We start from the raw sequence: 15565 nt of genomic DNA, 5'->3' as shown, positions 1-15565 counted from the left end.
AAGTTTAGTTTACACAAGAGGAAAATGGTGACTTTGTATGATGACCATCCAATTCCCTTCACTTATCACTTGTCATTAGTATACTGTGAAGACTGACTGAGTTCTCAGTCTAAGAAGATCGCTTCTTCTCAGAGGAGTTTAAGGACGATCACCACAGTGAACAAAATATGCTTCTTCATAGATTTCATTTTTAAGAAAGGTCTGTACACAGAAAGAACCTGTGTGGAATGGTGGTTTCAGCATGGGGAATTGGCCTCTAGCTAATCTGAATGCAAATCCCAGCTTTCACAGTTAACTGCTTTGACAGTTGATATTTAACTTTTGATGACGCATTTTCAATTCTATAAAATGAAGATGAAAACTATCTATGATGCATGGCTGTTGAGGATTAGTACTCACAGTTAATATGGCGCCTGGCTGAAAAAAATGGAAGATGATGTTACACAACTTCGTCAAAACCACTTTTGCAAATTGCCACACTTACTTTCTGCTACTTCCACTGCTTCATGGGGGAGAAAAACTGGAGCATTGTCATTTACATCAATCACTTGTATCTTGACCACACTTGTACCAGAAAGTCTGGGCATCCCTTTATCCGTGGCTTGCACAGTCAAGCTGGTTTGGAAAAGAATCAAGGAATGTTATCTATTATCCAAAAAAAATAAGTAAAACAACACAAATATTGAATTTCTAGTCGAAAAATTTAAAATGCACTGACTAGCTACTTTAATTTCTCTTCCTGGCTTTTTCTAAATAGCATCATTTAATATATATTATAAAAGAATGGTAGCCTGAAATTTATTTATCTATTTTTGACATGTTTAGAGAAGCAAATCCAGCAAGCTACCAGGGGACATGAAGCATTTATACCAAAACAAATGCACCATATCTGGGAGACATACTGTCAAATCCAGTCCTTTCTTACTAAGAACAACCTAATAGATACAAACACCAATGCCTATTCATTGGATAAGCATGGCCTGGCCACGCATGGCCTGGATATTGCTACATATTTCCATTTTACTGTATCAACAAAAGATAGAGGCACTAAAAGATTGCTTTGTATTGATATTTTTTTAGACCCAAATTGCAAAATGATCAAAATGGTAGAACTAAGAGAGGATATTGCATGATTAATACATGTACAAAAGATGCATGATTGGCCTGGACTGTAAAGTAGACGTAACGATCTATGATCTGAAAGAATTCACACGCAGTGATGCAATCTGTCTCGGATGATGGTACAACGAGCTTCTCCAGCAAACAGGTTAGAAACCACATTAGTGTTTTCAACTTCTCCCTGTCAACCAATTCCCCACATCCAATTAATTACGAGTCTCATAGATTTTATCTCTTGAGTATTATTTGCTTCAGTTCTCGTCCATTTCAGCCATACCTTTCAAGCCTCAGAAAGGCTGGTGAACCATCCTGTTTCACCAGGGACTGACGAGTTTCCTGGGACATGAGACTCCGTTTTTTGTTGTTGTTGTTGTTTTTAAAATCAGGATAATCCTGGGCAAACCAGGACAGGTTGGTCTCTGTAGCCTCATGCCCTACCATCTTTATCTGGAATGCCGTACGTTCATTATATCCTTTCTCATCTGATCATTGGTTTCCTTGCCAATCTTCCTACTGCAAGCCTCATCGGCTCCTGTCCATCCCCCCACACTGCAACTCAATTGTTCTATCTAAACTCCCGATTTGAAAACTCGATTCTCTTATTTAAAACCTTTCCTTGGCTCTCCAGGGGTAGTCCAAGTCTTGAGGACACACAACATCACCTTCTGTGAGCTGGTTTCTGCCTGGGCTCTCCATCCCTACATCCTCTTGGTCTTTCAAGTTTACATCTTCGATAGGCATTCACTGACCTCTCGTCTGATTGGGATGCCCCTTCTCTATCCCATAGCACCCTGTATATTCTTCTGCTATAGCAATCATCACCCTTTGTTTGGATGCCTTCTTTGTCTGCCTCCCCCATTAGTACCTTGAAAGCCAATGGGTTACCTTATTTGATTTTCTTTAATATAGGTTGAGTGCTATTTTCTAAAGATTTGTCCGGCATTATAAATCTATTATGTGACAGAGCCTGGATTAGAGCCCAGGTCTTGGTTGCCTGGAAAGCTTGTGCTATACTATCCTCCTTCAACATGACTCTCTTACTGTGTATATATCACTCCCTAATGTATAATCGTTAGCTTATTTTTCACCCCCCTCTAGACACTGGGAGATCCAGGAGGGTAGGTGAGTAATAAAGTGAGTTGTTAATCAGAAGATGATCTTTACTTCAGAGGTGGTATTAGTCTTAGTCAGTGGTTGATACTACCTTTTAAGAAACTGAGTTTTGGAAGTTGACACACTTCTACTTTCTTTTCCATTGTTAGCTTACCTGATAAGTGTTCTTTCTTTCCAACCTTAAATTTTAAAATGATGTAAAATAAGCATGAACTTAATAGCAAGTGATTACTGCTTATCTACCGTGCATGAAGCACACAGGCTTCCTTCAACACTATCAGAGTTGGGACATCAAGATAACGACCACTTGAGTTTCACACTTCTGGAGCCTAGGAATAATTCCATGTGGAAATTTTGTTTTGTTAGTATGAACGTAAGTCAGATACATATGGAAATATTTTACTAAAAATAATCAACTCATAATGTTCTCTGCCCCTGTTGCCTGCCTTTCCCCAATGTCATACTAAAGTCTCAGCCAAGACATCAAAGTTACGTCTTATTCTTCCACTATAGCCATAACCACCCTTATTTTTACAACATTACAACTTCAGGGTTTCTATGTAATGCCTATGTCAGGTTAAAAAAAGAAGTGAGACTCTTTGATATGGAGGAAAATATATGATCCAATTTCAAAATAAAAGGACAAGTAAAAGGTTTCTCAATAGCTTAAAGAATAAATGAAAAATTATAAAGGCAGATCCACTGAGATTCTACACACAACTTCTGTGAGACCTCAAGTTTCTTATGATGGCTCCTTGGCAGCCTTTGTGAAGTTATTGATTGTAGCCAGTCCAACTGGCTCCATGTTCCAGAATTGCTACCCTGATGAGTATTATCAGCAGAGGCTATAAATGAGACGGGCCAGATTTAGAACAGTCCCATTTTAGTTCAGAGCATTTTTCCTCTGCTCTATCAACCACAGGAAGCTTCTTTAACCATGTTAAACTTTAAAGGAGGTTTGACCAGGTAAGATCTTTGCTGATTGCCTTAACAAATACTGAAGATGTTGGTAGAAGATCTTTCAAAACTCTCACCAGTATTTTAAATGTCTTCCAACAATGAAATATTCCTCCTGAAATTCTAAGAAAAGATAATCAGCCAACATCAGAAACACCTATGAAAAGAAGAGCTATGATTTCTGGTTATATCCACACAGTTTTAGTTCCTCTTTCTCCTGAGATTCTACTATAATGAGAACAAAAGAATTTAAAATAAGATATACATCCATAAGGCTACAAACAGAATGGGAGATGATATTAGTGGGTAAAGTGGGTGAGAAATTTCAACAAATTTCTAGAAAATGCAAGCCAGTTTTGGAGTGGTTACTGGTGAGTGGGTCAGAGGAAACCACAGATTAAAATGCATTGGAGAGAGAGAAGGATGAGTGAGAAACAGATTTGTCCCCATGTAACTAAGGAGAGGCTGGAGACATGGCAAATGGTGAGGTGAGATCCAAAAATAGCTTAAAGATTTATTTTAAACTCAAAATACAGAACAATCAAATCCCTCTGCCCATTGCTCTTCACTCCCAGGCAAATGAATACCTGACGATCATATTCAGAATGAATAATATCGAGAGACTATCCTTGGAGAAATAAAAGCACCTTCCAAGAAAAGAGAACTCTCTGTACGTAGTCTGACAATTAAGTTCCCGAACTTGTTGTAACAATGTTGCTAACCTTTTTTGATATCAGAGGGATTATTCATTATGGATTTGTACCAAGTGGACAAACAGTTAACCAAGTTTACTATTTGGAAGTGCTGAAAAGGCCATGTGAAAAAGTTAGATGAAAACGACCTGAACTTTTCGCCAACAATGCATGGCTCTTGCATCACGGAAATGCACCAGCTCACATGACACTGTCTGTAAAGGAGGTTTTAGCCAGTAAACAAATAACTGTATTGGAACACCCTCCCTACTCACCTGATCTGGGCCCCAATGACTTCTTTCTTTACCTAAAGATAAAGGAAATATTGAAAGGAAGACATTTTGATGACATTCAGGACATCAAGCATAATATGACGACAGCTCTGAAGACCATTCCAAAAAAAGAGTTCCATAATTGCTTTGAAGGGTGGACTAGGCGCTGGTGTCTGTGCATAGCTTCCCAAGGGGAGTACTTCGAAGGTGACCGTAGTGATATTCAGCAATGAGGTATGTAGCACTTTTTCTAGAATGAGTTCGTGAACTTAATTGTCTGACCTTATACATTGTCATTTGTATGTCATCCTGCAAAGTAGTCGACTTCCCCTCTTGTTCATCTGAAGTTAAGTGTGCTGGTCAATAAGCTCCACCAGCTCACTCAGAGATGCTAAAGACTTAGCAGTTACCTCCCACAGAAAGCCTCCAACATGAAGAAGAGAGCACAAAATAGACAAAGAGAAGAAATGAACTCGAAAAAACACACAGATCTTGAAAGAATAAAAGAAAATGTAAAAACAATTCTAATTAATGTCCTTGGAGAGACAGCAGAAGATAATGCATGCATAAATCAAGAACAAGATGCTATGGAAAAGTTCAAAGATCAAGGAAGAACTTTTGGAAATAAAAATATATACAATATCCAAAATGTTTTTTAACTAGAAAGCAAAAAAGAAAGTTTAGAAGGTTAAAATTAAGGCATTCTCCATAAAAAACAAAAATAAACCAAGACACAAAACAAGAAGTGGAAAGTAGGAAATAAAATATTACTGACAAAAGATCAATCCAGGCAGCCCAACGCTTGATTGAATAGGATCCAAGGAAAAGGAACAGGACAAAATAAGCAAACAAACAAAACAAAAGAAAAAACAAACAAACAAAAAACCCCCAAAAAACAGAAGGAGAGGTAATTAACAATGAAATAATATAAGAAAGTAAAAAGAAAGATTTCTCCTTATTAAAAGAGCACACCAAGTACTCAGCACAAGGAAAAACCCACATCACAGTATATACTCACAAAATTTCTAAACATTATGGGTAAAGAACCTGAGAACTTCCACAAAAAAAGGAAAAAAATATCATATACAAAGCATATAATTACAATGGCACCAGACTTCTCAACAGAAACACTGGGTTTTAAAAGATAACAGAACAGTGCCTCCAAAACTCTAAAAAAATGTTCAACTTCTATATTATCCATTGCATAATCACATGAGAGGAGAATAAAGGCATTTTTAGATATGCAAGAACTCAGAGAATTGACTTCCCTGGCATCTTTTCCTACAAAGCTCCTGGAAGAGAAAACTAAGAAACAGAAAGACATGAAATCCATCACATGGGCGCAAGTAGGAGAGCAACAAAGCAAAGTCGTGAAATCATCAGCTTTGCTAAAGGCTTAGAGAGCACAGTAAAGATTGGTAAGACTAGATCAGCAGAGCAGAAAGCAGCAGGAAGGAGGTCTCCAAGGAACAAAGGGGACTTGATAGAATAGGAGAGGCATTTGGGGGGGAAAGATGTGTGGGCATGACAGAGCTACTGGAACATTTACAAGGAATTAAGTACACGGATATAGATAATCATTAATTTGGGGGTAAGGGGGAGAGTAAGAATGGAAATAGAAGAATGGCATGGCTCTGAAGTGAACATTTATAGACTCATATAATGTAAACACTGATTATTGAGTAAATGAAAAACAGTGTATGAATATAAAGAGAATCAGATACGAGAAGGTAAAAAGATTAAACCCACATCTATTTTAACAGGAAGTCGAGAGATAATGTTTAAAATGATAAATGAAGACATCTTGGTGTTTATAATAATGGAGAAAACGAGTTAAAAATGTCAGCCTCTAGCAGGCTTTAGTAGTGGCACAGGTGAGACAATGGCAGCTGACTTTCATCTAAGTCTGTTGATACTCTGATACTATTTGATTTTTCAAAAAATGTACTACTTTGATAACAATAAAAATTTTTAAATAAGAATGTGTGCTTAGAGTCAAATCTTTATTTTTTATCTATCTATTAACAATACTTTCTTTCTGACTGTAAACATGCTCACGTTGAGCCATTCCTAAAAACATGCGCTACTCTCCAGCCTGAATCCCACTTAGTCACCGCCACCTGGCATTCCTCCCTTTTAACTCGACATTACTGAAAAAGAAAATCATGCATTACAGTTGTCTCTGCTTCCTATTTTATGCACTCCTCAACTCATTATCCTCCATCCCTTCCATGGCTCACCTTTGGAAAATAATATCAGGAGCTTTCTAATCACCAGACAATGGTCGCTTTCCAGTTGTGGACATGAACATTATAAACCTCAAAATGCTCACTCAGCCTTGTTTGAAATGAAAAGAAATTCCAGGTCCCAGTGGTATTCACTGAGAAGTCCACAGAGGAAATAATTCTGTCATCTGTATTTTGAAAACTAAAAGGACATAATCCTGCCATATGTATTTTGAAAACTAAAAGGAAATAATCCTGCCATATGTATTTTGGAAACTCGTACTTCGGCCCTTGTTCATGAACAGAAGGATGTAAGGATGGAGAATATTTCCATTCTGGTGACTACAGAAGGAAAAATGAACAAAACACAGTGTTGGGATGCTGGCCAAATGGGGCAAAATTTTTATATAACTTTAAATCTACACATATGATGTTTCTTACTATCATAAATTACAATTCTTCTCTTTGAAGTTTAGAGATGCTTTCTAAGATACTAACCCATAACCATGAAATATTTGTTGTTTGATCTCCCAGAATTTGTGGTGCTTATAGTACATATTGGTTATAGAAAACTGTATTTGCTCACTTAAACTGTAGAATATTTTTGTTAAAGAAAATTAATCTGTTCACTTGAGTTTTAAATTAACTTTACAGCTTTGTATTAATTAACCTACAAATATAACAGTGTGTACGTTATCTTGTTAGGAGACAATTTAGGACAAGCCTATTGCTTGCAAACTCTTTAATATAAGGAGTACTTCTAGTCGATTCTAAACCATACACATTTTGAAACCCCTTTCTTTTATACAGTCCAACCTCTCCCCTTGGTTTCCATGAAACCACCTTTTCCAGGTTCATGTTTCTATCATGTTTCTAATAGATTCATGGTTAGTCCCTGAATCTATTTTTGTGGTGTCTATTTCTCTGTGTGGCCCTCAAGTCGTGGCAATCCCCCAAGTGCTCATTTTACATATTCTGTCCAGGTAATTCCATTTTACATATTTTCCCTAGATCAATCCCAAATCCAAATCTTCAATGAAGACCTCTTCCCTCAGCTCCAGATCAACATATTTTGTTTTAAATTTAGTTTTCAATTACAATTGACATACAATTTATTAGCTCCAGGTGCACAACATAGTGATTCGACATTTATATCATTTACGAGCTGATCCCCACAATAAGCCTAGTACCCATCTGACACCACAAAGTTACTGCAATGTTGTTGACTATTCCCTGTGCTGTCCATGATTTTAATTGCCTAAGGAGTATCTTTACTTTTGCTCTTGCATGAGTCCCTCAAACTCAAAATGCCTCCCCCCAAGTCCCAATCCCAATCTATTCTTCTTCCTGCTTTTCCTATGTAGAAATTTCAGAAGTATTTTCTCTTTCCTTGTTAAATAAATTCAACTGGTCACCATGTTCCGATGGGTTCCGTATCTGAATTAACTAGTAAGTAAGTAGGCCCCCTCCTTCCATCCCACTGACTCATCATCACGGACCTTCCACAGCTGTTGTCTAGCTTAACGAGCCTGCCTGATGCGTGTTCTTGGTCCTGCAGTGCATCCATTACCAGACGTCTTTTAAAATAAAGATCTGAACATGCACTCAATTGCTTACACTTTTATACAGCCTACCAGATAGGTTACAATCCCCATTATATGGCATATAAAGTCCTTCAAAACTTGCCTGAAACCTACCAGCCTCTTTTTTTTTCAGATTATTGTGTGACTTTTGTCCAGTGTTATTGAGGTATAATTGATATACCGCCCTTTACAAGTTTAAGGTATGCAGCATAATGACTTGACTTATATATGTTGTTAAGTGATTACCACACTAAATTTAGTTTACCCCCATCATCTCATATAGACACAAAAAAGGAAAAAAACGTTTTTATCCTTGTGATGAGAACTTAGAACCTACTCTTTTAACAACTTTCCAATATACCATACAGCAGTGTTAACTGTAGTTGCCATGCTGTACATTACACCCCCAGCACTCATTTGTCTTGTAACTGGAAGTTTCTACCTTTTGACCATCTTCATCCTATTCCTGCACATGCTCAGCCTCTTTCCCATTATCCCGCACTCAGGTGCACTGTACCATTTGTTACTTCCAAACACACCAAATAGTGGCATAGCCATACCTTTCCTCATGCGTCCTGCCTGCAGTGTCTTTTATTCCCTTTTCCATGGGGAGTCAATAGACGGGTTCCAACCCAGCCCTGCTGCTTATGAGACATGTGAGACATGTATTTCGGAAAAGATAATTAACATCTCAGGCTTTTCCTACCTTGCATATATTACTGCTTTTTATTATTTCTCTCACAATGAGCACTCAATGGGAGTATGAGTTTAGCATTGCTCCTGGCAATAACTGCTCTTTGACCTAGAATGTGTATGCGGGAAACTGCATTTTTAAACACTGAAATTAACTCTCATTTGCCTAGGACACTTTTGTTGGTCATTTGAAAAGTCCTTCAAAAGACTAAAAATCTTGGCCCTGAAGTGTTACAAGGCTCACATGAATATCAAGTACCATCTTAAATAGTGAAATGTCTCTCCATAAGCCAAGTGGTGGAAAACAGTGATTCAAATCCAATTATTGCATGTTTACACCTAGACAAGTGTTTTCACAAACTGAAAACTGGAACTTACTTGTCATTATTATTTTAAGTTTTTAAAGATTTTTTTTCTGTTTTGTTAATATACATGTATGTACTTTTCAGATTCATTCCCATGATACAATAGGAAGCCCTACTATGACCACTTACATGGACAAGAATCTCAGTTGTACCATTTACTAGCGGCATATTTTTGGCAAACTTTACCTCTCTGAATTTCAATTTCCTCATTCTGTAAATCTTAAGTCTGTTATAGGAATTTAACATGTAAAGCAGGTGCTCCATAAATTACTGTGATTATTAATATACTTCCTGCCATGGATTACAATGGCACTCAATTTTCCAGCTCCCTGAAAACGAGAACTGTTTCATATGTCTGTATGTCATGCTCGGTAAATAGTTTTTAAAATTCAGGAATATCAATCAAACAGAACTTAAAATGTCTATTTTATAATTTGTCATCATATTTCCACTGAGTTTTCTTACATGTGGCTTAATATGAGGACTAAAAATTATTTGATTTTTATTTAGTGCATTTATACTGAGTAGAATCATAACTGACAATATCTTTTCCCTCTCGTTTTATATTATAACTGAGTATCGGAATAGCAATAGCAGACAAAATAGCAATATTTCAAAGTAAAGTTAAAAGCTAAATGATACCTTTTCCAAAGCATTCACTGAACTCATCCCATATTTCCCACTGCTTTAAATATCAGAAAAAAGTACTAAAGGGAAAGAGAAGCCATAAGGAGGTGAGGGAGGGGAGAACCTAGAGAGGCAGGAGGTTTAAAGTATTTCCTTGCCTTGGTGAACTGGAGACAGTGTGTGTGTGTGTGTGTGTGTGTGTGTGTGTGTGTGTGTGTGTGTGTATCTCTGTGGCTGTATGTGTTGTGTTCAATTTCTCTCAATTCTCCCAGTCTTGAATTAAATTCCTTATAGAGAAATGGTGAGGGACACTTTTAAATTTTAGGACCAATCTAAATGTTGGGAACATTGAAACTGTGATGCAAATAGGAAAATCTGAAAGAAGTTAGATTTAATGGCTAATTATGTTCCACAGAGTAAAAAGAACATTGTAACAGTAAGTCTACAACCAGGAAATACTTAGTTCCTGGAATATAGCAGACCTTCAATAATCTCTGAATTCGTAATCACTCAGGTGGCAACTAGGCTGAGATTTACCTGCTGTCATCTATGGGGAGAAAAAAAAGCTTTATGCTTAAAATTACTATAGAAACAATGTGGCAAGGATAGGTTATAACATATTTATACCATCAAATTTAGTATATTTATACAATAAGTATTGTAGCAATTGATTACACTAAAATATTACCGAAAAAATCCTATTACTGAAAAAAAATGCTACTAGTTAATACCAGGTAAGGTCTTAAACTTTGAAAATAATTTTGAAGTGATATTTTGAAATATTAAACAAAAAGAACGAAATACTTAAACTTTTAGAGTTGGGAAGTTTTCCAGAGGTGAATTAATCCAGTCCTCCTAGTAACAGATCCCATTTTCATCAGCTCTCACTGCTCAACCAAAGGCATATATTGCACTCTCCTCATAAAGCACGGAAGGGGCCTGGCCTAGGAGAGCATGAACACTTAGGTCTTTTGCATTCCTGTTCTTTACCCTAAACAGAAGGTCAGCTCTGTGGCTTGTCTGGTGGAAACAGTGTGACTCAGAACCACAACAGCTGGCTGCCAGTCCACGCGTGATCATTAAATGGTTTCGTGACCCTGCGCGAGCCACCGTATGTCTGTTGTCTTTTCAGTGACTGAGAAAATGCCTAACTCAGCCTCCTCAGGAGGTGGCTGTGAGGACTAAAGGAAACACTGTGCAAGGCCTTTTGGAAGAACATACAGAAAAATGACACAAATAATAGGAAGCCTATGAAAATGCACAATAAGAAAGTCAAGCTTTGGTCCCATGCTTCCTACGTGACCCCTTCTCCAGAGACAAACAAGGTGAACAGTTGCTCAAGGTTTCTTCCTGAAGTTGTCCAGTTCTATGGGTACTTTTACTCAATCAGACCTGCAGCATAAGCACTATCGTGATCACACCCTAGAGCTCTGTCCTCATGGGCACATACAAATATACCTTTCTCTTTTAAAATATGATTGTATTCCACAGAAGACTGGGCCATTGCTCTTAAAAGTATTCCCCATTCACGGACATTTTTGTTTCCATAGTCCTTTTCTTTTGCAGACTGAGGTGCCATAAAAATCTCTGCATGTATGGCTAGACTTTTGTAGCACTGACCTTTTCAATACCTAGAAGACTTGTAACACTACTATTCTCTTTTATAGAATTCTGTAGAAGGCTGGCATATCTTGGACTCTAGGCAAAGATGTATTTAATGTTGAATGGGTGCTTTTATTAAAGTCATTTCTATTAGAACACAGTTCTGCAGCAAGGACCTGACAATAGGATTATGATTTCATATATGAAAAACAAAGAATTAAAAAGAACAATGTCATTCAGTCTTCACTATTTTAAAAAACAATAACAACAAACATTTGCAGAGTGCTCTAGGATTCAGTAGGCATTTTACAAATATTGTCCTTTTCAAAGTCTCTCACTTTAGTACTTAATAGCATCACAAAGTCACAAAATCTTAGAACTAGAAGGGACCTTAAAGTTCCTCTAGTCTCATCACCTTTTCCAAAACTGCAAATATTCCCTAAGACTCTTTCTATATATCAAAAGAGTGATCATAAGTTGGATCAAAGAGAAAACACATTTTACAACTAAGCTTATACATAATAGAAAGCCATTCCCAAAGCAACAGCAGTGTTGTCAGAAACAAAGCAGAGAGCCGGTCACATGGATCTGAACCGGGGACAAACCTGTAGGAGTTGGTGAACTCATAATCCAGAGTCCCATTTGCTGTTATCACGCCGCTCAGTGCATCAATCTGGAATACTTCTCCTTGGTTGCCAGAGAGAATGGAATACTCAATGAGGCCATTCAACCCGCTGTCCAGGTCTGTAGCAAGCACCTGTGAGGAAGCAACTCTTCCATTAGATAAGGATTTAATCTGCAGCAGGGGTTATGTCTGTTTTTCAGAGAAATGCATTATGGAAGAATCACAGATTGTCAAGTACATTTTAAAAACGATGATCAAAGCAATACGGACTAACTGCTAGGCTTACATTTCACTTTATAATAAAGTAGGTAACAGATTAGGAAACAAGTCTGTGTACTCAGTCAAAAAAATTTCAAGCAACGTTCAGTACAATTTTAGGCAAGAGGAAAAAATACTTGAAAAAAAATCTAATTTGCTTGAATAGAAGACTTCCAGGACTGTATGTGGATTCAAGCTAGCACCAGAAAAGGAAAGAAATGATATAGGAAACCTCCACATAGTGGAGGAAAATCTGTCATTTGCTTGTTTTACTTCCTTAAAGTATTGCCTGTGAAATAAGCCATATGTGGATTTCTTTTTACATTATATTAAAAGATTCATTTAAAAAGAATCGTTAAATAGATGAAACAAAGTCTAGATTTAGTGCTAACAAATTTACCTCCTAATCATTTATGTGATGAGTTACCAAAGTAGTGTTGACAAAACAACAGTTTTGCATCAATCTCCATGGAGATATATTATTAGTCTGCATTATATTTTGATCATAAAACTATTAGTGGATTCAAGATCTTGTTTATGAACAAGTTGACAGATTAATTAAAAAAATTTTAAAGTTATTTTTATCCTCTATGCCCGTCAGGCCTTGGCCTGAGCTCATGCCCCCGTCTTCTCTCTCAGGTGATTATACTGATGTCCTAGTGGGTTTTTGCTTCTACTTCCCTATCCTCTCAACCTATCTTTCACACTGCTGCCAGAGTTCTTAGGGCATCCTGAGTGGCCCAAGTGGGGCGCCCAGGGTACGCAGCCAGGCATTTGGTACAGACAGGCAGCAATACACAGTTTCCATTTGAGATCGGGAAGAGAAACTCATCTGTATTCAGGCAGAAGAAAGTCTACCATGTCCCCTGAGGCCATATACTTAAAAGTGTTCCAGAGTAGGCCTCCCAGGAGGTACATCAGTTAGGGTTTTAGAATACCAGCAACATATACCCACTATGGCTAACTTCACTGGGAAGAAATGTATCAGAAAGATAGCATCCAGGTGAGGTACAAGAATGGGGCACCTCTGGGGCACAGCTTCTTTGAGTTATTACCATCAAGATGAATCAGCCCTAACTTTTCTCTGTCCAGGTCTTCCCACCACTCAAGATTCAATTTCCATGGAGAGAAAGCCTCTCTGAGACGGGGGCAAGGTTGGGGGCAGATCACTATTGTGATTGACAATCCCTCCTATGCGATGCCTCCCATGGTGGAGGGTCAGTTCCTAAAGGAAGTTTGTGGGGTTGTAACCAAAAGGAGGGCACATGGGCAATGTTGTGGCAAAAAGCAAGAAGTAACTACCACGAGTGACATGAGCTCCAGAGCCTTTGATATTTCTATGTATCTCAACAGGACATAGGAAAATGGCAGCTCTACCTTCCTGGATATGAATGATCTAAAAATGTGAGGAATAAAGTTCATCCCCGCCTTACAGGCTTCGCTGGGCAGGGGTGATGCTGATTGGACAAGCAAATGCCCTCATCCTTTTCTTAAACATCTCAGTCATAACTGACAGTAGAGTGAAGGCACAGCGCTTCTGGGAGAGGCTGGCGACTAGAGCAACGTGACTACTATTATACAAAATACAGCTGCAAAACTAGCGTAGGAAATCCTGGGTATCCCGGACTGTGTGTGAAGGGGACAGAACTAAAACTCCATGACTGCTGAGATGACTGGTTTTGTTTGCCTCCAAAGAGGGGAATGTGTGCATCAGGAACTGGGCCGGAAGTGAAAAGGTGTCTCTCTGTCTATTCAGGTGAAGGTGGCTGTGCAGGGAAGAACTGTTGGTGGTCTTGTCCAGAAAGTGCATCTAGATACCTGGCCCCACCTAGGCCGGAAGGAATGGGGCTTAATAGTGGTTAGGTGCTGGGTCACAGCAACCAGGTGCTAGAGGCCAAAGGGAATGTCCCACTTTGCTGCTGACTTTGTCAGGAAGATGGTTTTCTACTGATTTCCTACAGATGGTAGGCTTCTTAATGTTCAGGTTCTTGAATAAAAACTATCCATTCAAGGGTGAGGAGAAAGGTAAAAATGGGCACTAGTCCTGAGCAGTAGAAAGCCTATCACGGGTGGGTGGGTTTTAGAGCCTGAACACCACCACCTGGTGAGCAGTTCTCTTTGAGGGCTGGGAGCGTCTTCCTGACATGGGGCTCCACATGAAAAGAGCAGATCTATGTCTGTCACACAGGGAACGCCTGCAAATCTCAAACACGGGCAGCTCTCCCACCTGTCCGTGCCTCTGTCCACGCTCATGTGGCGGCAGGTCCTCCCAACAAATGCCTACTTGCCCTTTAAGACCTCGTGTACATATTCTTTTGCAAAACCTTATGCTTTTCACCAGGAAGAGTTCGTGTCTCCTTTTTTCTCTCATGACATTAAATGCACTCTTCTATTATAACATTAATTATATGCATTTAAATGATACACTTACATTTCTAACTTGCCCACTAAATTGCATGCACTGATGAATTGATTTTTGTGCCCCTGCAGGTTCCCTGCCTGTGTTCAACAGAGTCCCCAGAGTAAGCAGGTGGGTATGAATTGAACACTGAATGAACAGAGGAAGAAGAGTGAACTCAGAAACTCCAGACTTCTTTTACTTATCCATCCATCAAACATTGCACACGCCCGGAAAACATTGAAATTTTAACTTACGTGCTGGAAAAACAAAGGCCTTAGCTATTTTGCTGTACACTGATTCATAGTAATTCACACACACACACACACACACACACACACACACACACACACACACGTGCACAGGACGTATTTCTGTTACCTGTATGACGTGAGCATTGTAGAGCTGGCCTTCAGCCAATGCCACTTGGTAAATGCTTCTCCCAAAGCACGGCAAGTTATCGTTCACATCTAGTATCAAGACAGCCACTGTGCTATAGGCTCTATGCCCATTACTTTCGGCTAAAATGATGAGTTGTACTTCATTTCTGACTTCAAAATCAAGAAACATGGGTTCTTTCACAGTAAGTTCTCCTATTTTTATTTCCATGGAGAAAAAAATAAAAGAAAAGAAAACGATGTAGTTATGAATTAAAAAGTCCTACATCATCTTTGACTCCTATGCTCACTGCCCACCTGTCCCTCAAAGCCTCCCATTGGCTGCCTCCCTGCCCTACTGACTGGGGTCATTGTGGAAAAAGTTGAGGGCATGCAGGTGTTTGCACAGTTCAAACATGCAGAAGGGAAAGAAACTATAAAACATCTGAGACCTTGGTGCTAGCTCTTAAATTGTCCTTCTCTCTCCCCTGGTCCATCACAGTGTCTGGAAAGTCTATCTTTCAGACATATCTTGAATCTACATCTCTTCATCTTCACTTCTGCCTCCTCCAAGCCACTGCCATTTCCCACCTTGTCCCCTGCATTAGACATTTAACTGGTCTGTCTGCCAACCCAGTTCCCATTCAGAATTACGTAAT

The 15565-nt window shown here is 38.7% G+C and overlaps 1 protein-coding gene across 3 annotated transcripts in view; it reads right to left on the bottom strand.

Moving 5' to 3' along the window:
* Positions 1–15565, bottom strand: part of DCHS2 (dachsous cadherin-related 2) — a 275852-nt gene that overhangs the window by 53510 nt on the left and 206777 nt on the right. For all 3 annotated transcript variants that reach the window (XR_016019065.1, XM_088792569.1, XM_019733266.3), the window contains 3 exons: positions 14911–15122; positions 11854–12005; positions 485–615 (listed from right to left, as the gene is read on the bottom strand). Coding sequence is in view for 2 of the 3 variants with exons in the window: in XM_088792569.1 (XP_088648695.1) it covers positions 485–615; positions 11854–12005; positions 14911–15122 (495 nt within the window). In the remaining variant the exon portion in view is untranslated. The remainder of the gene's footprint in view (positions 1–484; positions 616–11853; positions 12006–14910; positions 15123–15565) is intronic.

This window comes from Rhinolophus sinicus, chromosome 15 (assembly GCF_057876585.1).
Source record: "Rhinolophus sinicus isolate RSI-liver-muscle chromosome 15, RSI-T2T, whole genome shotgun sequence".
NCBI lineage: Eukaryota > Metazoa > Chordata > Mammalia > Chiroptera > Rhinolophidae > Rhinolophus > Rhinolophus sinicus.
The sequence above is the reverse complement of the archived record's forward strand: the minus strand, read 5'-3'. Positions and strand labels throughout refer to the sequence as shown.